Below are 25060 nucleotides of genomic sequence, written 5' to 3'. Positions count from 1 at the left end.
CCAGTCAACGAGCAATAACAGATTTGTCTCTTTCCTAAGAAAATTGAGAACAGTTTTTATCAAGTTAGAAGTAAACAACGTGCTCTGGGAATATGTAGTGACCATTCAAATCAAAAAACGAAACCTGGGCCTTCATCCAAAATCACGTACTCACGTTCTCGTTTAAAACATAAGTGAAATTTTGTCGACCAGTGATCAGTGAAATAGATTTGTCATCAACAAGTATAGTTGCTTTGGATTCTGAATTTTATATAACGTTCGCGGGTAACGCGAACCTAAGCCTGTAACGTTATTTTAAAACTAATATGATATGAGTCAAGGATTATTTAAGTTCAGTAATCACGTGGGCTGAGAGAGGTTCAAATATCAACAGTAACATGAGCAATTATGACAAATTTTAGCCATACATTTGAAATTGATTTCGCTTTAGCGCGACTAGACAACAGAGATACACTGAATTCTCGTAAATGAAAAGTCACGTTTTCTATTAATGGTGACGAGCCTCGACGCGTATATTGACGCTTCGGCGGCCAGTGTGGCAACCCAGCTGAACTCCGCGACGCTGATGTGAGTCTCAGGAAGATTTATTTTTTCTTGGTACGTTGCGCCCTGCCCAGTGCTCTGAGTGTCAAATTTCAGAAATTCAACAACCACGGGAAAACAGGCGGGAGTAACAGGCAGCCCTTATATCAGTAGGACTACCCAAAAAGTAACTATTGGTTTAAAAAAAGGCTGGTGACCTCTGTATACTACGATTGAGTGTAGAAATATCAATTGGATTTACATGATCACTCGAGCATAACATGCCAACGAAAGTGATGTATGAGGGTTGATGTGCTAACTCACTTCCTTCCTATGTACATTGTACAGTCGTGTACAGTGTACAGTACATAGCCTAAATAACATTGTCTGGGTTGTTTGGTAATTCGTTCGTTCGTAATTCTGGAATCAACAGCCAACACGCACATGTTGCACTTACCTTAGTAATGAACCAACGTAACCCTGTGTATTTCAGATTTAAGTATTCGGCTTGCATAGTCTTTTCTATCATAGTTTCCAGGATATTTTGCGATTGTAAAATCCATCAATGAAACGCGCGCTTTCCTGCCAATATATCGTCCCTTGTGTCTTGACCTTCTGCTCTCTGGTATATATTTATTTGTACGGATATACTCGGCTACAAAATTTGCGGCACAGGTAAGTTAATTTATAGACTGCAATCTAATATATTAGAAATGAGTTCGTTGGCATTTCGAAATACTTGCACTTGGACATATTGAAAACCGCATAGTTGCAGCACTATGTTTGGATCCAGTTAACGTTAGACAAGAAACATATCGTACAAGCTATATACTATTTAATATAAATACACCATATGAAATATTTTAAGAGGTAATATCGATCGAAGTATATAGTATTGTAAAAAAAATAGTGTTTTACAGGACGTTTGATGAGTATTTGCTATCAGACCCTTGTTATACAGCATATTTCTACCAAAAGCTGAAATTTTCATCAAGAAACACCTGCACTCAAATAATCCTTCATGACAGCAAATGCCGAACATATCCTCCGTGTCGCCATATTTCACACAACTCACATTACAACTTTCCGTCGGCAATGTTGTGTTTTCACTCTGATCACCATCAATAACAAACAAGTCTGCGACATCGACACATGTAAGAAACATGCACTTGAAGTTTCACGTCTTGATGAAACATGTAACCAAGTCCGAAAAGTTGTTAACAGGGGGGAAACCATAAATTCTAAACCGCCGTGGGGATTCTATCACTGATAAATTGTGACCTACGTATCAATATACGTAATATAGTATAGAAATGGAACATTTATGACAACAGCACCGCCACTGCCAGCAACCTGGGTGAGGTGATGTCACCATGCAGTCGTCGAGCCGTCGCTATGTCCTTTCGATAGCTGACAGATTCGTGAGAGATCAAGTATTTATATATGAGCATTGGATGGTTCGATAAAACGCCCATCATATGAATTCAGGAAGATACTTAGGACGATTGTAATTATTGCTTTTAGAACCGACAGTATAATTCGGGTACCCTCTGAGCTGGTCATCTGTTTTGTGTTAGATTCTACCGTACAACATACCACAATCATGTCGAGGTAACTGGCTCGCAAGTAAACGGGTGGACTTCGACTACAGCACTGTCAAATCCATCTTTATTTGAGGTCTTCAAGTTAAATAACCTGAGCATGCTTCAAGAATTGGAAAGTGCCCGGGACAACTTTAAATTTTTGCAAACGCCCACCGCGCTGACTTGGAAAGCCCCCGTTTCGTGGAAGGGCATAGGTAGGTGAAGTTATGAAATAGATGTGGTATAGTTGTACATCATCGTGGCATTGATACTTGATACATCCCCCTAGGAAGCGGAGTCAATTTGATGCTCATTCAATGCGATTCTATTTTGATCATTAGGGAATTTTACGTCAGGCGTGCCTAACATGCGGCCTGCGGGCCGTATCCGGCTCACCAATCCATTCATCTGGCTTGCGGACCAATTCTAAGTTGACTGATATATTATCCCTCACATTTGTAAAATATGTTGAGATTTTTGTAGGAATTTCTTCCAATAAATATTGCCTCAAGACAGCAAATGTAGAGCATGTCCAGTGTCCATAGGCCGGCCATATTAACACCACTCGATTGTTATGTTGTGGTTTCTTTCTAGTCGGTGACTTTATCACCCAATTTCGAGAAAAACGTAGTTATTCACAGAGCCGAAAACGCCAATGCGAAACCGTTATATGTAGAATATAGTGGTTATAGAAAAATACAATGCAAATATCAGTGGTTGCACTGCCGTGTCACTTAATTCTTACTCGAAAGGTGCCCGACCTTCAGACAAACCCGAATCGCCATTGTTCGCGATTAAAAGAGTTGCCACTTGCTAGAATATAAAGCCCTATGATCTGTGGTGCAATTCAATATACTATTATTTGTATATACTTGATAATGAAGTATTCAAGTGAAAAGATAGGGCATGATTTGGGAATCAGTTGACTGGTGACCGCGAGCGATTTGAAGGTTTGAATCCGGCCCGCTACGCAATTTGAGTTTGACACCCCTGTCTTACGTGTTTCAGATGTACAGTGTTCGATGCTGGTGGTGATCAAGTCCGACTTTAAGCGGGTTAAGCAACGCGACGACATACGGAATTCGTGGGGATCACTTCTCTATGTTGATGGTGTGCGCTTAGAAGTTATATTTGTCATTGGCCGGAGCGAAGATCGATCGGAACAACTACAACTTTTGAACGAAAATATCCGCTGTGGTGATATTCTACAAGTCGACCAACTCGAAACATACCAGTAAATAACCATTTTCGTTCGATTTGATTCATATGCTCCTTAAATGAGTAACGATGTCAGTCTTATTCACTTTATTGACTATATACGATCAAATAGGCTCCACGATTATTGCAAGTGGTGGTATACCGACTATACGCGACTAACATACCCAGTGATGATTTATTGGTGTATATGTGGTATACCTGCAACCTGGTCGCTATGTATTTAATAGGGATGGTGTCAACCTCCGAAAGGTTCTGGTTTGTGTGAACTCGAACCTTTTTGAAAAGCGAACGGGAACCTATGACGTCGCGTGACGTCATATTGCTAATTCCAACTCCAACAATTTCCGTAAAGAGCTTCTTGGAGGTACAGAACTTCAATATACAATTAAATAGTATATTCATATTGAAATGAACCCGAATATTTTCGTCTGACACTCGTCAGGGGTAATCGTCAGCAACTAGTAGAGAATTGGAAAGAACATTGTATATCAACAATCGTATCACAAAATTTTCGTAAAGTAATATATTAATGTACATGATAACTAGCGACGACTCAGGCTGTATTATGTCACAACACTGAAGTACATGCTGACTTTTTGAACGTCACCGTCATTATAATGTACGAGCAGGGACAATCAAATGCTATAATAAATCCACAAAATCAATATCCTTCGTCGCTTTGCCAACAATTTCGACGAGGACTAGGCTAGACCGCAAATCTGGGTTAAACACCGGTTTCTCTACTTGTAGCCTACTAGATATTATCTCAAAAACAAGGTAGACAGTAGCCCAACACCCCAATCGGGTGGATTTGGTTTTATGATACAATAAGGATATCAAATCAAGATAGATCCTGTACGCCTGATAATTTTTTTTATATTAGACATCGATGCATTCTTCCTATCAATTTCGTTGATGCAAATAATTGATTGGACGACAAAGCTGACTTCCTACATGTCGCGTGTTTTGTTCTTGCTGTTGTGTGATTGCGGGCAAAGCCCACAGCAGAGAGTCACTAGAGATTCACAAACGGAAAGCTGAATATTCAGAGCAAACTTTCGAGCAAATAATTTTTGAAATTGGGAAGGCGCATGCTCGTTTAGTGCTGGATTTCTTTTCATAGTGCCGGCGCCGTGCGGAGAGTGGTCCGAAGTTGAAATGCAAATAATTTCAAACGGAGACGCTATAATGAAATGAAAAATTGCAATACATAAAGCAGGGCCGGCCAGCCCGTGGCCCGCGAGGTAATTTACGAAATTATTAATATTATCAAAAAGGGATTGTACAGATTGTGAACTTGCAAGGCCAACCAAAAATTTGTTTAGTCTGGCCGCAACACTTGAGATGTGATGACTAAAATTTCAGTTCCGACGCATTGGCAGATCCATGAGTCAGTCAACATTCTGGTACATTTTCGTACACTACAATGAAGCAGAATAATTTGCGATAGATTTATCAAAAGTAAAAATTTTCTGCACACTTCGCGCAACACGTTGTCACTCGATTTCTTGCTTTTAATATTGTTACCCCTTTGTGACAATGAAAGAACGCCTAATGTATGAGATTTTGTCTAACTATAAACGCGATTACGAGACAAAGACCGTCGATGGGATGGGATGGTTGGAACCCTCGAAATAGTCGGTTCAACAGCAATAGTACGTAGATATTTCGTCAAAGGAGCTATATTTACCCTATATTTTCAATTGTCAATGGCATTGCACTATGACAGGGGTGGGAAACAAGCGGCCGAAGATGGAAATGTGTGCAGACAGGCAAATTGAAATACCAATTTGGAATTGGTGTGCTTCTCACGAAATAGATTTGTTTCTGGTACGTTTAGGCGATTCCAATATATTTCCGCTAGCCTACCGATAATCCTTATGGGTGGTCAAGAAACAGGAGCATGCAGTAACGTCAGTAATAACAATTGCTCCATCCGAAGATGCATCACCATTTATAACTTGCCCTAAATCTCCGAAGACACCTCCATCAATTCCACCAGTGAATCCGATCACATGGGCTGATAAACGATAAATATTTGATTGTAATATGTGAATCTACCAATAAAACTGACAAAATTCATTTGTGAATCTGAAAGAATGTTCGCGCTTCGCGCGACCATTACGTAGACCAGTCATTATTCATAACATGGCCACTCGCTATTGCGGTGCGTATAGTAAGCCGATATGAGAAAGTAGATTAGTACGGAGTTCACCGGAAATGGACATGGCAGTCTAATATGGGTATTTGGCGCCAAGTTAGTTCATTCCGGCTTATGCATTGGAATGCGGCCGTAGGCTGCCTACGTAATTGAAATGCCGCCGTGACCAGCACAAAGGTTGCCCGCCTCTGTACTATGAATTGAATATTCGTGACGCCATGGCTTAAAAAACAGCAACAATAAAAAACATGTTTTAAACAAGAGACTTGTTTTAAACATGTTTGTTTTACATTGATTTTTGTTTTGAATGCAACCCTATAGTTATAATCAGCAAACAATCGTCGTGATGTGTGATCCAGGATCTAATATTGTATTACTGATTAGTAGGGCGATATTTTGACCTAAAAAACGGAATATTTTGACCTAAAAAACATGATTTTGACATTTTTCACCTTAGAAAACATGATTTTGACCAAATTTTGACCTAACGTATGCAAATTAGGTGTTTTCCCACATAATGTTAGAATTGTACTACTTATCTTCAATTCTGGTTCGAACTACGAAGTAGTTTAATCCGAAAAAAAAACTACAACGAAAGATACTTTCGTACATTCTCGGGTAGAAAGTGTCTGTCCTAACTAAGTAGCTTGCCAAGCATGGAGAAAGAACGTTTCACAGAAGCAGTTGTTGGCTGACAACACTGAAGTTGTGCGTGCGTAAAGTGTTGGTGACACGCCGTGTTGCTTCATTCTGACAAAGGTGTCTACATCACAATTTTTCATTATGCGCTTCATGATATAAGAACCATGCAATGCCCACCACACTCTTGCTTCAGTAAGGATATTGCGGTACGTTGAGCATAACATCATGTCAACCTATTTGTGCCGTTTGAACGTTTATGATTCACAATGAGCAGACAATGGGCCGTCTACAACGGTAGGCCTATAAAGTGGGCTACAAGCTGTAAAATGTCAAATAATAAGTTCACCGACAGAGCAAAATCTACGATACAAACGAAATGCAGGTTGTGAAAATCTTTTGACTTTGTAAACAATTTTGACTTTTTTCGACCTAACGCTACAATTTTGACCTAATTTTGACTTTTTTTTTGACATGTCAACGAAAATCGCCCTACTTATTAGATGTCTGCTTTGTGGAATAGTACTTTCAATCATCTGTTGCGTGTTCCTTACTATCAGCTTGACACATATTCCCGAATTGTCACACAATGTCACTTGTCAGAATATAGTTAACTCGTTACTCACACGGCACATTGGATTACGTAAATACGGCATATAATTGCCAAATATTGATGTAACAACAGCTTGATCGCCACACTTTTTGATATCGTGCATTAAATACGACTTTCATCGATCATTTTTAATAACCTATTGCAATCAGTTACATGTACCGTTCAGCATACGCAACCTACTCTCGTCATCGCAATTGTCCGCCGCCGTCGCTGAGTTCGTGATTAGTTGTAATAAGTTCATTTAGTTACTGCTTGATTTGAATTTCCTGACGACCGTGGCGCACAAGGCCATAAATGGCGAAAAGCACCACTCATATTTGTGATAATAATAATAATGATCAGCTTGATCGCCACGGTGCCGACTGGTAACGAAAGCACTAATATCGAATTATAAACCATGTTTTTTTTAGTAGAAAGCGGATTCCTAGTGATGCGTAGCGGAACAACAAATTCCCTAAGTCCGACTCCAATCATCTTTCGTCAAAATAGCATACGAATCCAGTTCGACACCAAGGCCGGATTGCTGAACTGAGCAACTCCGATACTAATCATTTACCATACCTAGAGTTACCATACGTCCTCCTTTACGAGTATTTTTATTCCTTTTTCAGGTTTTTGAAAATATCTTCCGAGGACGCCTAAATGTCCTCCTTTTTAACAATTCGTCCTCAATTTTTCAGCTAAGATAATGGACAGATTCGAGTTAAAATGGACATAAATGACGCTAAATAGCACAATCAATCAGGTTTAATAATATTTTCATCGTTTCAAAACATCACAAGACTTATTGCGATACAATGAAAAGATAGGAAAGTGTCGAAAAAACTTGGAGTAGCCTTTAAGATCAGACACCCACTTTATAGCCTAGCCCTAGGGCAGAGGTCTCAAACTCGAATGTGCTCGCGGGCCAATTTCCTATTTTTGATGGCGCCGAGGGCCGCACCACCAATAATAGGGGAATTCAATGTATTTCAAAGTAGGCCTTATTTCCGGGTTTCGAGCATAGGTCTACTCCTGATAACTACGCTATATTGACATGTCAATACGGAAGTTCAATAGAATCAGCGTTTCATTTTACCTTCGAATGTTGGAACAGATCCATAACAACTTGAACATAATGGATCTGTGCAATAACAATAGAAATGTGCAATCGCCGAAGAATCCGTTCGTTACAGCTGTGAAGCGTAGGCTACGACTATAGTTAATACTCGCCACATTAAATTGGCGACAATAACATATATAAAGATACCCAAGATGACACGGGATGTAACCAACTATATCAAAGGGGCAACATAATGCCAATGTCGGTTGCCATACCTATATGCTTAGATATCTAAATATGCTACGTAACGCAAGCTACGGCCTTTTGATCAGACTTGGACATGGACAACTATATAATTCTAGTTGTCTAATTTCACTAAATTAGAGCAAAATGCCAGTATTCTAATTCTAATCTAATTCGGAAAACCTGAAAATTGTCTAGTTGTCCAAGTAGATGGTTGGATAACTAGATAATTCTAGTTGTCTAATTTCACTAAATTAGAGCGAAATGACAGTAATCTAATTCTAATCTAATTTGGAAAAGCTGAATATTTTCTAGTTGTCCAATTCTGCTTTTGATATTTTACTATTTCTCCTACCAGTTTGATAGTTTGCTTATAGTGTCCTATATGGTGTGGACACAAGCAAATCTCACGGGCCCAGTGGTGGCTTTTGGGGTGGGCGAGGTGGGCGGTCGCCCGGGCCCCCCTGGTCGAAGCCCCCCTATTTGGATGATGGGCTTTTTTCAAGGATAATAACGAATAAACATGGAAATCCGTGTACCAAGCAAGAATATGATTCCGTACAGATGTGTCAATCGTCATCAAATCTCTGCATTTGTTCGAAAAGTCCCGTATCCCGATAATCATCACGTCTCTGCATGTGGTAGAATTACTTAGTTTTGATGTAGTCTATCCTTGCACATGCACACATGCAATAATAGACATGGCGGAATACAGCACCTGACCGAACCTTACCGTGGTGAAAGATAGATAAGAATAAGAGATGCGAAAGGGGGGTCTGGGTGGCGGAGACCCCCAGAAGTTACGGTTAGATGCTCATAGGGGGCCCCCGGTAAGTCTCGCCCAGACCCCCCCGTTCGTAGGGCCACCACGCTCAGTGAAATTGGTCTTTATTGTCACACATTCCATTTGGTCAAAGGCAATTTGACGGTAATTTTTGACTGCCTTGTCCTGCGTTCGCCTAAATTTGATAAACCGGGTATCAATGAAATGCTACCACGGTACTGATTGCGAAAATATAAATTTACTCTGTTCGTGGCCCTAGAACTCGCCAAAATAAGCCTCAAATGTTGCATTGTAAGTGAGTTTGGTATTGTAACGTTGACGTGACGAGTACGAGTACGAGTAATTCTACAGAGGGTCGCGCTCAAGTCCAAATCACAATTTTCAGTCACGAATTATCAATGGGTCATGTTTTACCATATTAAACAAGTAATGTCACGTAATTGTTGATCTTCCACTGAGTGGTAACTGAGTGGAAACTGATGTATTAGTGAGGTTTGATGAGTAGTTTCAGGCTTCTGGAGTAGCTTTAGAGCGAATTTTAAGTTCTCAAAAATTGGTAGTAAAATATTGTCGAATACTTCGAAATCCAAAATGCCGTCGCGGGCCGCACAAAATGGTCTCGCGGGCCGCGTGTTTGAGACCTCTGCCCTAGGGCCTAGGCGAAGTAAATAAGAGGCATGCACACTGAACGAAAAGTAATGTAGAGAATATAATACGCAAGCCACAAAATGAGGTGGCCTGTGGCGGAGGGCAAGGTCGAAGTTAGGTGGTGGTCTGGTAATCCTGTATAGACTGGCTAGTATTCATTTAGAAGAAATTGCTTGTATTTCGACTTGAATGCGGACATGCTCCACGACTGTCGTATAGCCGACGAGATACTGTTCCACAATTGGGGTCCGGCATACTTGATAGCACAGACGTTCGAGCGGGAGATTCGTGGTTCGATCGAAAGTGACGACCTTTTTTACTAAAGCTAAATCGGCTGTTTTCACTTAACTTTTCTCATTTGGTAAAAGTGTCTTGCTTCCCCGATTCCAAAATATGGTAATCCTATACTATACCTATCTAGATACCCCTGATACCTACCCAGTAAACTGCAAAAACAGTAGGCAAGGGCTCGTTTTTATGATTCGTTTATATTCGCGCTGGCTTGGTGGTCAGCGGTTACTAGCTTTTTACTAATTATAATCAGTCGTGCTCCTCAACAGCGTTACACCGCCGGACGATACGACTGTGGCCGTATCAAAAAGTACAAATTCGACTTGGATCCGAGTATTGATAAAAGAAACATCAATTATAAAATCTAATCAACTTTTCCAGCTCCATCGGACTGAAGGCTTTGGCAGCAATGCAATGGGTTGGACAAAACGCTCCTGACGAATGGTTGTATTTCTCCGCGGATGACGATATATATCCCAATATCATGGTACTGCTGCATGATATCAGGCGACTAATGGACGACGCAGATGGGAAGATTGCAGGGTTTCCTATCATATGCGCGTATAGTTACGAATCATGCAATATACCCGAAAGAGGAGACACGAAATGGACTATAAGCCGTGACATATATCCGCATGACTTGTACCCTCCTTTTTGTCTCGGAGGATTTTACGGTATGTCAGTCCGACTCGCCTCCGAAATTTACGAGATTTCTAGGCATTTTCCTTATTATAGAATGGACGATGTGTTCATAACCGGATTTATGAGACTCAAGTTTTGCGACACCTTCGCTTCCAACAGTTATACTTTTAACAAAACTGACAAAAACTGTGCCATTTCCACAAAATTGAACTCGGATTTCAAACACACCAGACTATATGTAAACCTTTGGAAACATCAAGAAAATTCAATCCGTCAATATAGTAAAGATATAATCAAATCAATCCCGAAGTAAATTTGTATCTGTTGGTGAATGCTCATTCGCAAAACGTGCAACTGGGGACGCACATGCAGCCACTATAAAACGCACAACGTATACAGGCGCATAGAAAACGCCCGAAGTGCAGCCATACTCTTGTTTTCTCGTGATGCTAGTCCAACCCACAACTTCGTATTCAATGCTCACTCCACAAAGCAAAAGTATCGAGATCTATCATGAAACTGACACCCTCGACTTGCAAGCTTGAACCAAATCATGGGTTACCATATTTTGGACATCTGAAAAGCGGACACTTTTTACTTTTTCGAAATTTTCAAACTTACAATACTGGAGTAAAAGCCGGAAAAAATAGTACGGAAAGTTGCTTGGGTGCTGATTTCCTATAACTCAGTCTCAGATTTCCTATATTTAACCAAAAGTTTCAAAAAAGGGGAAAAAATTTAAAAAAGAGGACATTTATTGGGCGTCTTCCGAAGTCAAAAAAGAGGACAAATCCTCTTAAAAGAGGACGTATGGTACCCGTTAAGTCATGACATGATCGACGTTTCCCAGACAACTTCACAATAGCAATTCATTCGCTTAGTGGTAATGATTGCTGTACGAGTGTTCACAGTGTTTTAACGTTCCCAGTCCAGATGGACGGTAAACGGATGGCACGAGTAATTACCTATTAGAACTTTTGTAATTGATTGAGAAGATCAACGCGAACCCGTAACGGTGCATACATCACTTTTCTAATTCTAAATACCGGACAAACAAATCGTAATAATGCCACACCCCATCGCGACTTTAAGACGTCAAAATTCAAAACCTGGCTTGCTACCCGTGCATTCGCTACACTGCTACACTATTCGCGAAACAGTAATCGGATCGTAGTCATGGTGTTTACAATTGCCTAGGTGGGGCCACAGGTTTGAGTTTTGAGCGAGTTTTTACCATTGTTAAAATTATTATTATATAACTTCACGTTGATACGAGCCTTCTTATTTTACACCTTTCTCTACAGTCTACACCAGTGGTTCCCAACCTTTTTCGACTCATCGCCCCCCTTTGAAGCTCCACACCGATCATCGCCCCCCAAATATTGGGAACCGAAAAACAGCACTTCGTCAGCCCCCCCGAAAAAAAACGTTGGTCTTTGGCCCCATAGGGTGATAAACCAAACCCCAGAACCCCCTCAGACAGTGGGCTTTTTGTCGCTATATATTAGCTATACCCGATTTCATGTACTGTTTGGTGAGTCACCGTATTTCGACTAAACGCGCGAAGCGCGACAAATTTATATAATTCATGTTTGAATCGGTCAATATGGTCAATGTGGTATGTTGGAAAAGGCAGGACCCGTAAATAATAATTAAACATCTTCGGGCGGAATCGTTGTTATATTGACTTCTTTACATGATGCTATTTCGTGACCTCCTATATCTGCTATTCCAGAAGATATGAAAATCGTCAAAACGTACCAAACTAAAAGACGCAAATGATTTCATATTGGTATTTCTTTACGGGCAAATAATTTTTTCCTTGCGGTATGGCATTTTTCCTGTAGGGTTAAGGTCGCCAGGACAGGAATATTCGACGCCAGCCATTGAGGCGCCTATAGACAATTAAACATATATGTATATATATCGAAGTTTTCGGTAAGCACAATGGCATTCCTTGTCGGCCAAGGTCTTCTCGCTGCTGATCGTTCTGGCACACTTCTCGGAGTCGCATGTTACATGGCCTCTAACTTAATATGTCTTGGTGCGTCGTGGCGCAGTAATGGCCGACGCCGAAGTCTCCCATTTCCATAAATCATGCGTATTTTGTTGGGTGACGGGGCTCCCAACATCAAGATACATGAAAATGTTAAATGGCGCCCAGCGCGAAAACTTTTTGAAAAAGTCGCATGAATTTCTAAAAAATTACTCTATCATTTATATTAATTCACGACATAATTTTGGGCTTCCTTCGGTTTCGGGCCCCCCACCCCCAATTGGGGGGTTTGGGGTGCGGTAGTTACGGTCCCGACTCCAATAAAGCCGTTTTAACGCGCCATCGCCCCCCTATCGCCCCCTTCGTCCGTTTTCGCCCCCCTATCGCCCCCTTCGTTATTTTCGCCCCCCTAGACCGCCAAATCGCCCACGTTGGGAACCACTGGTCTACACGGTCGCTCTTTGATATTCTTTCCGGTCCTTAATTTGGCATGCTTTTGCACCAAATTGTTTTCAAATGAAATCGCTATGTTCTTTATTTGTGTAATGATATGCAAGTACTGAGTTTGCTTTATGATATAGGTAAGTGCTTTTCAACCTTTTTGAACTCCATTAGCACTTTTTTGCAAAATAAATTTCATTCGCACAAACCAACCGTAAATTGTTGGACAAAAAGAAGGTGAAGATACTCAACACTATTTTGTTCAGATGTGCCGTAAACTGGCTACTATACCTTTTGCCATGTAGTGACTCATTAAAAAGACAACTCTTTTCCCTCGTTTTGATTTCAACTTTAGTGCACTAAAATCCTTCTCGGCTAAACAAGTTGTTGGGTTTTGTACAAGAACGTCTACTAGTGCTTGGATGGTAGGCTATAGACCGTTTGCCTTGTTTAATAGCTTGTGAGGGTATACAGCGAGTCCGTTGTCTACGGATAGCGACTTACAAATACACCTAACTGGCGGTATAGCTGATACGAACGTCCTGACGAATGAGTTCTTGACTAGCAGTTCAATATACGATGATTGCCTTTTCCAGATGTATTGCACGGGTAAATCAAACACTAGGTTTGTATTACACATGGTCTCATTATATACTGCTAGAAAAATTGGTAAATTTTACATTTATTCAACTGGTATATAAGTATACCAACTCATTAGTAACGATAATTACCAGAGATTTCTGGTATACTGTTAGATAAATTGGTAACTTTTACATATCTTTAACTGGTAAACCAGTATACCAACTCATAATTACCAGTGATTTCTGGTAAATTGACTGTTAAAGCAGGCAGATGTTGAGAATGTCAGATGGGTGAGCAGGTCATGATGGTGGGATTACAATGTAATCGGTGGGGACTTTTGGCGTATAGGCAGGCCGTGTTATTTTTGGCATTTCAGGAGCCAGATGCCAAAACAATATACGATATGTTAGTTTGGGCGAATATAAGTCAGGGGATAATGGTAATATTCCTAACGGATAGGAGAGAGAGAGAGCCAGGGCTCTGCACCTTCCCACTCAAAAAGCAGCGAATCAAATGTATCGGCAAATGAATTGAACAGTGGTAACGAGTACAAAATTCATAATTGCAATATTCAACTGTATAGAATAATAGCTTATGTAGACGTTGTAAGGTCGAATTCCGTGGTCAAGGATACAATTTGTAAGAAGGCGATCTGGCTTGGAAAACGCAGAATAATTTATTTTTTTTAAAAGAAAGTAAGAACGAGATAAAAAAAAGACATGAAAGGCGAGCTGCGTCACAACTCACAGGCCATGTGTGTATCAAATGCAAATATCTGTATGCCGCATGGGATAATCTACAAGTCATCAGGAATCCCGTGTCTGTTAAAGTTGTTGTTGCAAAAATTCGATTAGGCCTATACCTATCTCATTGATCGACTGATAGCGGGGTAATAATTTACGGGAGAATCTGAACTTCTCTGGATAGCCTAAATTTCATAATGGGGAATAAATTTGTGGCTCTTTGAATAATAAGATTTTAGAGATGCGGCTCGCGCATGAAGCAGCTGGTCTGCCCATCCCCGGTATACCACTCTGAAACTCTGTATCCTGCCCGACAATGAAATGTCATCATGCATTGTCATCATCATCATGGTCGTCGAATAGAAATTTTGTCAAATCAATACACCCCAAGATCGTGATATCATGAAAAGATAGGAGGGAGCCGAAACTACTTGGATTATAGTCGTTTAATCGGACACCAACATTGGCCTAGCATGTAAATTAGAGACATGCACGCTGGATTTAAAAAAGACTTAAAAAGAAGCTAATTGAATTTTGTATGTGTCGGTGGGCGAGGTCGATATGTCAGATTGTGGTCCGATAATCTTGAGGGCTGACTAGTATTGATTCAGTAGAAATTGCTTGCATTTGTTGGAGTTGGAGAAATGACTTTTTGTAGTTCACTCAATGATATTAGCTGTATAAATTTGAAGATTACCCGCGTTTTCTCGTCGGCTAGAGAAACTTTTGCAGGCTGGGCAAAGTGTCCTCGTTTGCGGATGCCAAATTTTTACCCTGATAACCAACCCTAATTTTACCAATCCACACAAAGCTAGGGATGCAATCTAATATTAACATATCACTATGTATCACTGCTTTCAATTCAGAAATAAAACTTGCATGCCGCAGAATATGGTCTGAACCGGGGGCGGCCAACCTTTTTGACCAAAGGGCCGCATGAGATTTACGAACCGTTGCGCGGACCACTTGAATGTTGATGACATTTGTTTAGTCGTCCGATAGGAGCAAACCGGATTAGGTAACGGTGAAAACAAAACGTATTAGAATCGATAACAATTATGCCATGAAAAGCTAGTGTGTAGTTACGACACAACCTCGCATAGCGCGAAAATTTTTCAAAGTTGATGAACGAATTCAGTCAATAATAATGTCACTTGCATATATTGCGGGTCACCTCTGTATAACGCTCGACTTATTGTGCAAGGACAGGATTGCTGGGCTTTTGGATCCATAAACATCAAAGATTTCGGCAAATCCGGCGATCTTTCTGCGAGCGCACGTGCAAATTCGGATGTTGGACGACACGTTCTCAATAATTGCGAATATAGTCAGACTCAGTTCTATATTTTTAATTTTCAGGAAGGGGTAGGACTACCAATGCTTAAAGCAAGAAATCGAGTGACTATAAATCAAGCCCGGTGCTAAAAATATCAAGATAAATAAATCTGCCACGACATATTTTACTTTATCATCATATACAAAGATCTGCGAAAATTGTGGCTGGCGCCTAGCTACGACAATAATGCGTCGGAACTGATAATTTAGTTATCAACATCCCAAATTTTGCGGTCAGGCTAATCAAATTTTTCGGTAATCTTGCAAGCTCACCATAAATTACTCTGGGAATCTTTTTTATGATATAACTAATTTCGAGAATTACCTTTCGGGCCATTCAAAACCTTCTCGCGGGCAACATTTGGCCCGCGGGCCACAGGTTGACCGCCCTGGTCTCAACGTTTGCCTCGACCCGCCAACGTCTTTTCTGCTTCACATTTGGCCCGCCAGGAGAATAATTGTCCACCCCTGCTCTAACACTACGCTATCTCGTCAGATATCCAGGCAAACCTTCTATCCCAGTGGTTCCCAACCTTCTTCGACTCATCGCTCCCTTTTGAAGCTCCACACCGATCATCGCCCCCCAAATATTGGGAACCAAAAACAGCACTTCGTGACGCCCCCCGAAAAAACGTAGGTTTTTGGCCCCATAGGGTGATAAACCAAACCCCAGTCCCCCTCAACCAGTGGGTTTTTGTCGGTACATATCAGCTATACCCTATTTCATGTACTGTTTCGTGAGTCACCGTATTTCGCCTAAACGCGCGAAGCGCGACAAATTTATATAATTCATGTTTGAATCGGTCAATATGGTCGATGTGGTATGTTGGAAAAGATAAGACCCCTAACTAATAATCAAACATCTTCGGGCGGAATCGTTGTTATATTGACTTCTTTACATGATGCTATTTCGTGACCTCCTATATCTGCTATGTCAGAAGATATGGAAATCGTCAAAACGTACCCAACTAAAAGACGCACATGATTTCATATTGGTATTTCTTTACTGGCAAATAATTTTTTCCTTGCGGGATGGCATTTGTCCTGTAGGGTTAAGGTCGCCAAGACAGGAACATTCCACGCCAGCCAGTGAGGCGCCTATGGACAATTAAACATATATGTATATATATCGAAGTTTAAGGTCAACGCAAGGGCATTTCTTTTTGGCCAATTTCTTCTCGCTGCTGATCGTTCTTGCACATTTCTCGGAGTCGCATGTTACATAGCCTCTAACTTCATATGTCTTGGTGCGTCGTGGCGCAGTAATGACCGACGACGAAGTCTCCCATTGCCATAAATCATACGTATTTTTGTTGGATGACGGGGACCCGGCAACAACAAGATACATGAACAGATTAAATCGCGCACGGCGCGAAAATTTTTTGAAAAAGTCGCATGAATTTCTAAAAAATGACTCTATCGCTCATGCTATTTCACGAAATAATTTTGGGCTTCCTTCGATTTCGATCCCCCACCCCTGATTGCGGTGTTTGGGGTGCGGTAGTTACAGTCCCAACTCCAATATAGCCGTTTTAACGCGCCATCGCCCACCTAGACCGCCTAAATCGCCCCCTGGGGGGCGATATCGCCCACGTTGGGAACCTCTGAATATATCCCTACATCAGAAATCACGCCATCTCGAAAGGGGCTCATAATTCAGGGTCAGAAGCGTAGCCAATAGGAGCGAAAGGGGCCATCCCGCCACCCGCCCCTAATTTTTCGAGTTTTTCCGTAAATTAATATAAGGTTTAGTATTTTGAGCATATGTATTCAACTTTAAATTATTCTTCGCGCTTATCGTTTTTTTAATAGTTGAGTATACCCGCCTCTTGATCAATCAAAATAAAAAATAGGCCTAAATAAAATACGCATGATGTACAGAAATAAATGTAACTGTATTCGTATATACTGACATCGGTTTCTGGACTATCAGGCATAAGCTTTTCGGCGCCAAAAAGACACACCAATTCATGTTTTAGCCAACAATAAGTGCGGTTACAGAAAGATCGCCGGCGTTGTTAGGAACTTGGCCGGAGATCGCACAGGGGGGTGGCCCAGTCCTTGCATTCTGAGTCCCGCGGTAAAATGCAACGAGCAGAAGCAATTAGCATCCCCCCAAAGACCTAATATCTCTTTAATGATTAGTGGTTCGTGTCACAAAAAACAACATGATTCAACCAAATAAGTAGGCTATAATTACTAGGGTTGGGCAAAATCGAGTACTTAATGATTCGATTCTGAATCACGAGTTATGCTTCAACCCAGCAAACACTAGATGTCTTTTGAACCTGTCAGGATATCTTTTTCTTGTCCAGCCAGGTTCAAATCATATCTTGTGCATGCTTTGTGCTGAAGCACGACTTAAATATATCTTTTTCATCTCCAGTCATGTTCAAATCATATCTTTGTGCAAACCCTGTGATGAAGCACGACTTAAATATATCTTGTTCTTGTCCAGTCAAGTCCAAATCGTATCTTGTCCATACCTTGTGCTGAAGGACGAATTAACTATATCTTTTTCTTGTCCAGTCAAGTCCAGATCATATCTTGTCCATACCTTGTGTGCTGAAGCACGACATCAATATATCTTGTTCTTGTCCAGTCAAGTCCAAATCATATCTTGTCCATACCTTGTGCTGAAGCACGACTTAAATATATCTTGTTCTTGTCCAGTCAAGTCCAAATCATATCCTGTGCATACCATAGCAATTTGCAACGTAGCTACGTTGTAAATTGCTATGTGCAATTGTGCATACCTTGTGCTGAACCACAACTTTTCTTGGCCAAATTTTGTCGAATGCTGAAAATATATTTGTTAGGAATATCAAATTCGATTATTGCTTCCTATTATGGTAGAGTGGTGTTTATAAATGTACAGTAGATTATATTGAACTTTTACTCTCATGGGGCGATTAATCACTACCGTATGTTCCACCTAGTGTCACGCTCTTTCTTGCAATTTTGCAGACTAAAATTAAATATCATATTAGCCCGCATCCTCGCGCTCCGCCACCTCCGCTGCTTTCGGTGGTTGGGTTGTATTTGATTGGAATTGGTCGGTTCCCAAATTTTGGAAGGAAATTTGAAAGTCCGCAGAATCCGGCTGGAGAATTTCCGGTTCTGCGTCCAAAAAACTTCTGATCCGGAGTGTAAACGAGAGGCCATTTCTCCCTTGCGAGTTCAGATAAGTTTCGGCGCGAAATACTGGCAGACAAAGCGCTCTCGTAATGGAGGCTTACAGCTACGCAGTCGTATGTTAGGTTTAGTTGCGTTCTGGAATTAATCGTGGTAAATTAAGGCTCAACCAAGCATATTCCTTCAGAGGATTACTGAAAACTGAACTGTAGATCTGGTAATTTATTTATGCTTGATACGAAACATAGGTATATATAGTGTATTATAATGTCACAAACTATAGAACTTGGTTTGCACTTTTGCGAATATCATATAAGCTATTGTGACAGTGCTGGATTATATAATATCATCAGATGGTGGTCGCTAAAATCATTCATTGTGATCGAATGTTCTTGTACTTTTATCTATAATAGTGTAGTGGGAGCTCAGCTACAACGTGGTAATGCCCAGATATAAAATAAGACCGTGGAAGCAGAGACGTAGGCAGTACCAGAAAGAGTGGCTACGGTTCAAGCGAGCTAGAACCGCCGATTTGACGGGACGGATCGTTTCATCATCATCAAGTGAAATATGACACGGGCAATTGGACTCTGTACAAAATAGCCTACGTATCAAATGCTCATCCGGTAAGTCAACTCCTAATTTGTGAAGGTTTACCGTTACTCCGGAGTGGAATTGGTGGCAACATCACGCAGGATTTTCTGTTCAATTCCTTAATTATTCTATATAGAAAAGCTCTCATCACGCAGGATTTATTTCAAAAAATGGACAGAGATTCCATATAGGCCGTTACTCGGTACCAGTGTTGGGATGACTTGAATCATGACAAAAATGAGACTGTAGCATGTAGCTATACCAGTGATTCCCAACCGCGGCCTCGAGCTAGCCGTCTTGCGTCCCCCACAAAAATTTAAAGAAATCGATTTATGATATAAAATAAAATTTATATTTATAAAATTCTCTTGCTTAGCTTGGAGTCTGGAGTTGGTAATTAGGATTGCAGAAAAGTTCTGAGAAGAGTGCTAACGTTATGTCACTACTGTATATAGGTATTGATAACTAATCTACGAATAGATGTACAACGCGTGACTCACGGTTGAATACGCTGAGGCAAAACCCAGCAGCAGTTCTCCTCGATTTTACTCTATTTTGTGAACTTTTTATTGATCTAAAGCAGTCACGAATTCGTGCGGACCCAGCTATATACTCTTAAATTCTAAATTTGGCCCTGACACCGAAAAAGGTTGGGAACCACTAAGCTTTATACAGTTACTTGCGTACAGTATTTCATTAGCAGTTCTATGTTTGCGTGTGCGAAACAATATCGTTTTTTCAAGTTTGTGCGAGTTTTCAAATTTGAGTAATTCTAGATCTAGTTGCGCTGTTTACAAATCCAGTAGTTTGATAAATCTGGAAACTTACCATCTATTATCCTTCTGTTTTAGATTTATGGGTCACGGCCTTTCGTGATATGAGGGCAGTTGCAGACAATAGTAGCTTGCCCTCCGCTTCAGATAAGGACCTACAACGGCCTAACCGAAAACGTCAGGCGTCAGGGGCCAAAAGATTTTTTGACAAGTCCATGTCATCTGATAATCAAGGTATAGCCTACACTGTTATTCTGCCTAATATGTTATACGCAGAAGGCCAGAAGTGACATATGTATAACTTTCATACTTTGTAGATGATGCTGTTCCTTCAAAGAAAAAACGTAATCCAAGTATTCAGACACAAGGCATGCCTATACCAACTCCAAGAGTGCGGTCACCTCCTGATTCTGGCGATGAAAGTGTGACAAGCAAGAGTGCTCTTGTTAATGATGCTTCAAATGCAAGTTTGCCATCATCAAGTGAGGAGAGTGTTCAAGAACAGTATGATCCCAACATTGAATGTAGCGGCCAGTTGCAGGGAATCAACCAATGCAGTAAGCTCCTAACACTTTGATTCATTCTCGAATTTAAGCAATAGAGTCGCTCTATTTTCCAGACGATCCTTCATTTGTAAGCAATGTTGAACTGCAAAAGTCTGACTGTCAACAACAAGGCCTATCACACAGTAATGGTAAGTTTATCGCATATGATCAATCCAGTTTTCTTGAATTCAAATAATTTTTTAGCTCCTCCATGTTCTTCATCAACTCCAACATCTGCACACAGTGACCACAGATGATGGACCTCAGCTCCAAGCAGATGAACCAGATGATGGATCTAATTAAAGGTCACATCATCAACAACTCAAAAAATAAACACAGTACAACAGCCCCAATCTTGCTTGAAGATCTTATTGAAAACCCCTGTCAAACCGTATCTCAGCTGGAACAACTGGAAAAGAACTTGACTGACGGCGATTGCAAGAAATCTGAACTGGTATGATTTTGTCGATTAGAGCAAACTAAGCCGGAGTATCTAACCCAGGGGCAGGCAGCATACGACCCGCGAAGTGACTTTGTCCGGCCCGCCGACAGTTTTCTGTCCTACATGATAATGCCCCGCCCCAGTTTGCCGAGATTCCCCACTAATTCCTTACTACGTCAAATTTTAGTGACTATGTTATTATATTATATGTGTATGCGCAGCGTTGCGAGAGTGGAGCTTACGCGTAAGTTCGTTGAAGCGAGAAGACTTGCATTATCGGCATTGACGATGCAATCAAACCTAATGTGGTCTGTGGTAATCATGATTTTTGTCGACTACAATGGTCAGCAGGCTGATATTTCCTATTTTTGATTCCGTAACCGCCGACTTGTAGCACGGCACACTTCTAGGTTTTTGTAAGGCACCGCTTATGCCAGGGGCGCCAACTCAAAATGGGTTGCAGGCCACTTTTCGAATTCGGTAGAGGACGCAGGCCGCATGAATTCAGTATCGAGATTGCCTACATGACAATGTTATTCTCAAATCCACATTGTATTCGCCATTATCGGCGAGAAATGGCTTTGAAGTGACATTGCTGTCGTTAAAATACATTCATTAAATGCGATATATTCCTTGTGGATAAATGGACGAAATGCATCGATTCAGCAATCCGGTGTCCAAGTACTTAATTTTCCTATATGCGGCCTGCCGACTGGAGAAGTTGCCCACCCTGATCTAACCTCTCGTCAAGATCAACGTTCCATCAAGTTATTTGATGTTTATGCAGGCGCGTAGCCAGAGGGGGGTTTGGGGGTATAATCGTCATTTATGCATGTACTTTACCATGATGAATTGATGCTATATTAATGAATTCGAAACCCTACTTATTTTTTGGGCTGATCTAGTTATTTTTCATTCTGGTACACACCACTATCGTAAGGCAGAGCCATTTGTATTTTGTACTACAGGTATCTGCTTTGAAAGGACTTCACGGTGAACAATTGGCTTCAACGGTCAGAAATATCATGACAAGCATAGCTGTAAAAGATGTGTGGCAATTGTTCAGCCTAAAAGGTCAAAGAAGCAAAAATGGACAAAAAAGAAGTTTTCAAAATTTTAATCTTTACAAGACTATTACACGTAAGTTGTTACTGATATTACAATCGAGATTACAAAACCCTCGATAACAATGCCTTCGAGAGCATTTTTACAGAGTTAAAGTATTTTGCTTTCCCTTCTTGTGAAAGATCATCGCAGCTAAATTGCAAATCGTTGCTGACCACACAGCCTTATAAGCCCTCGTTTAAAGTCATCTTCTACTGACATTGCCGACATGGCAAAATCACAAACAAGTGCGTTGATTGCGCAACTCGGTGTTGAGTCTGGAATGTTTTGAAATACCAATTTTGACACTATGGGGTGATCACATTTGAGAGAGATTGTTACCGCTGGCGGAGATTCCGATTTGCCGCATTGTTTTGTAATGCAGCCCCTGATCTACTTATATTATCTTTGAAGGAGCATGTAAAGTGGCTCATCCTACGGCCGAGAGTACAACAATTACAACCAAAGTGGGACGATTTCTAACTGTTATTGGAGCTTGCAAGGTAATTTTGTTTATGAATCTGACGTCTGTGTGACAGCTGCGTTCTTTATCATATCATTTGACAGTAAGTGAATCGTTGCTACCTCCAGGGCCGCTACCATTCATCTTCAGAACACTATACCAGTGGTTCCCAAACTTTGATGTGATGTAATTTAAAAAATAAATTATAGTCATTTAATTTTGTCAAAATTATTGGTCTTGCTTGCATAAAGTTTTGATCATCTCGTTACACTTGCTCAGATTTAGCGGTGGAACCAATGTCTCCAAAACTTTATTGCCAATAATCCGTCACTCATTTCAAACTCCTTTCAATTCACATTTCTACACGGGAAGCAAGTTCATCCTCAACTGGTCGCATTCGTACCGCGTGGGGGGCTCAGATTGCTATTGCCTGACCCATGTTCCCTCTAAGCTGCACTGCGCACGTGCGCAATTGCACAGTGCTTAGTTGGTCTCTGCGCACAGAAAAAATCTGAAGTGATGTCATTTTTTTTAGTCGTTATGCACTACTGTGAGTTGGTAAGTGTGTGCAGACTCGTCAAAAATTAGAGGGAGCATTGGGTCGGCTATTTCGGTGGCGAACAAGATGTATGGCAAATATGGCTCAATTCCAACGTGTAGATGTCAAATCATTGAGATACAAAATTAGGGATTTGAAACTTCGCTGGTATATATATTAGGTACATTTTACAGCTAGCTATAGTATCCCGTTCACCAAAGAAATGTTTGAAGCTGGCCCAGAACGATAACGATGAGTTATACGATCTTCCAGGGCCATCACACTTCAAACACCCAATTAGGGGAGCTCGACTGAACCCAAAATTACTTTGTTTGTCGTTTGTTGAAGTAGATTTTTGTCGTGCTTTGCGCGATTTTTTGTCCCTGTAGGTCTACATTTAAATATGATTAGTAAGATAAAAAGGTGCTTATAATAGAGAAATATATGCAAATTGGTGGTGGCGATTACCACACATTGAAAAGGACTACGACTCTACTCTGTGGTAAGAGATGGATCTCAAGAACATTTTCAAACCCGAAAATGGGCCACGGCCAAAAGATGGCTGAGAACCCCTGGTTTATTAGCTTCTATATGTTGGAATTAAGCCAAATTTGGCGCGCAGAGTTAAATCGACAATTTCGTCGAAGTAGATGGTAAAGTTTGACTTGGCTGTCACACTCCACCAAGTTCGTCGTGACTTCCTAAAGACGGTTCGGAATCCTTGGATGAATGTGACTTGACATGACTGCCCACATTACTCACTAACAAACACATATAAGGACTTTTGCTCTACTGCTAATCAATCAAAGTAATCAATTCATTTATGTTATAGGACGACGATAAAGGAGAAAACAGGAGCAAGACTGTTATCGAGGAGGCAGAAGTATTGGCTGAAGTGATTGCACAGTTCTGTATCAAGGCCCAATTCTTGCTAACGTATTTTCTTCCTCCATGTTTTTTTTCGTGTTTTGTACTGATTTCATACAGAACAGAAAGCCATATACATGCTGATTTTTAAAATTGGCAATTAGTTTTCCTTCTGAACAAAAAGGCCTACCTCTTGCTGCCTACTTCTTGCTAACGTATGTTATGTCAGGGACTATTATTTTACCTTCATTCTTCATCCATTTTTATTCCAATTTTTCGTCGAGGTCTAGTCAAGTGCATTTTTTTGTATTTTGAACTGGTACAATACAGAACAAAAAGCCATACATGATTTGTAAAACTGAGGATTTGTATTCGTTCATGTGTGAAGTGCAGCATATAGCAGGTTTAGCCAACCAGGGTTCAGGGTCACACAGGGTCGAATTGTACAAAAAATATCTTATAGGATATCGTTGAGGATGTTTATCAGGATATCTTTGAGGATGTTTATCAGGATATCTTTGAGGATGTCTATCAGGATAGCTTTGAGGATGTCCTACAGGACATCTTATATATATCCATTTCTGTCGACAAATGTATATATTTTGCACTTCATTGAAGGACATCTTTTGAACTCATGGAAGATGTTTAAAAAATATCTTTAATAAGTTTTGTGTTTGGCGATTGAATGTCATTGCGTTCCTTCTAAATCTTTGCAGTCCCGCAGTAGCACCCCTATTTGGGAGGGGCCGAGCTCGAATGGGGGCCCAAAATTATTTCGTAAATATACATAAATTCATAGAGTATTTTTTGTTAGAATAAGTAACCTTGAAATTTAATGTCGCTCTACGTACATGATTTATTGATTTTAATATGAGTAGGCCTACTCCATCTTCCAGAAAAAAAAAAGATTTAGTTTAATATATGGAAATTGGCATTTGGGCGCTGTTGATGTAGATATAATATATACTCAAATTGTCAATTGCTCATATACGTGCCTAAATGGTCGGCGCCGAATAGTCCTGACTTGGCAATCTGAAAAAATGCCGGACCCCGAGATGAAAAGTCAACTTGTAATCGTGCGTGTCTTACGAAAGTGGTTCTTTCTTTATTGTTTAG

The 25060-nt window shown here is 40.6% G+C and overlaps 2 protein-coding genes across 4 annotated transcripts; both read left to right on the top strand.

The window, feature by feature from the left end:
- The first annotated feature begins 1056 nt into the window (after nt 1-1056).
- Nucleotides 1057-13035, top strand: LOC145458482 (beta-1,3-galactosyltransferase 5-like). Of its 3 annotated transcripts, none has more exons than XM_080336860.1 (5): nt 1057-1197; nt 2100-2133; nt 2200-2320; nt 3114-3339; nt 10126-13035. In XM_080336860.1, the coding sequence occupies exons 1-5, from the start codon at nt 1088-1090 to the stop codon at nt 10697-10699; spliced, it is 1065 nt and encodes a 354-aa protein (XP_080192986.1). In that variant the 5' UTR covers nt 1057-1087; the 3' UTR covers nt 10700-13035. The 3 variants fall into 3 exon arrangements, 2 of the variants coding, with proteins under 2 accessions (XP_080192986.1, XP_080192985.1); XR_013921148.1 differs by adding an exon at nt 3551-3687 and having other exon boundaries at nt 1088-1197; nt 2100-2320; nt 10126-10264; XM_080336859.1 differs by having other exon boundaries at nt 1088-1197; nt 2100-2320.
- Nucleotides 13036-19270: 6235 nt separating this feature from the next.
- Nucleotides 19271-24288, top strand: LOC145458489 (uncharacterized). Its single transcript, XM_080336866.1, has 7 exons — nt 19271-20219; nt 20303-20542; nt 20605-20679; nt 20735-20984; nt 21941-22112; nt 22491-22579; nt 23910-24288. Exons 4-7 carry the CDS (start codon nt 20784-20786, stop codon nt 24093-24095), a joined length of 648 nt encoding a protein of 215 aa, XP_080192992.1. The 5' UTR covers nt 19271-20219; nt 20303-20542; nt 20605-20679; nt 20735-20783; the 3' UTR covers nt 24096-24288.
- Nucleotides 24289-25060: the final 772 nt, after the last annotated feature.

Source organism: Botryllus schlosseri, chromosome 16 (assembly GCF_051294905.1).
Source record: "Botryllus schlosseri isolate E-star chromosome 16, Bs_hap1, whole genome shotgun sequence".
NCBI classification, from domain to species: Eukaryota; Metazoa; Chordata; class Ascidiacea; order Stolidobranchia; family Styelidae; genus Botryllus; species Botryllus schlosseri.
Note: the sequence above shows the minus strand (reverse complement) of the source record. Positions and strands in the feature narration are given on the sequence as shown.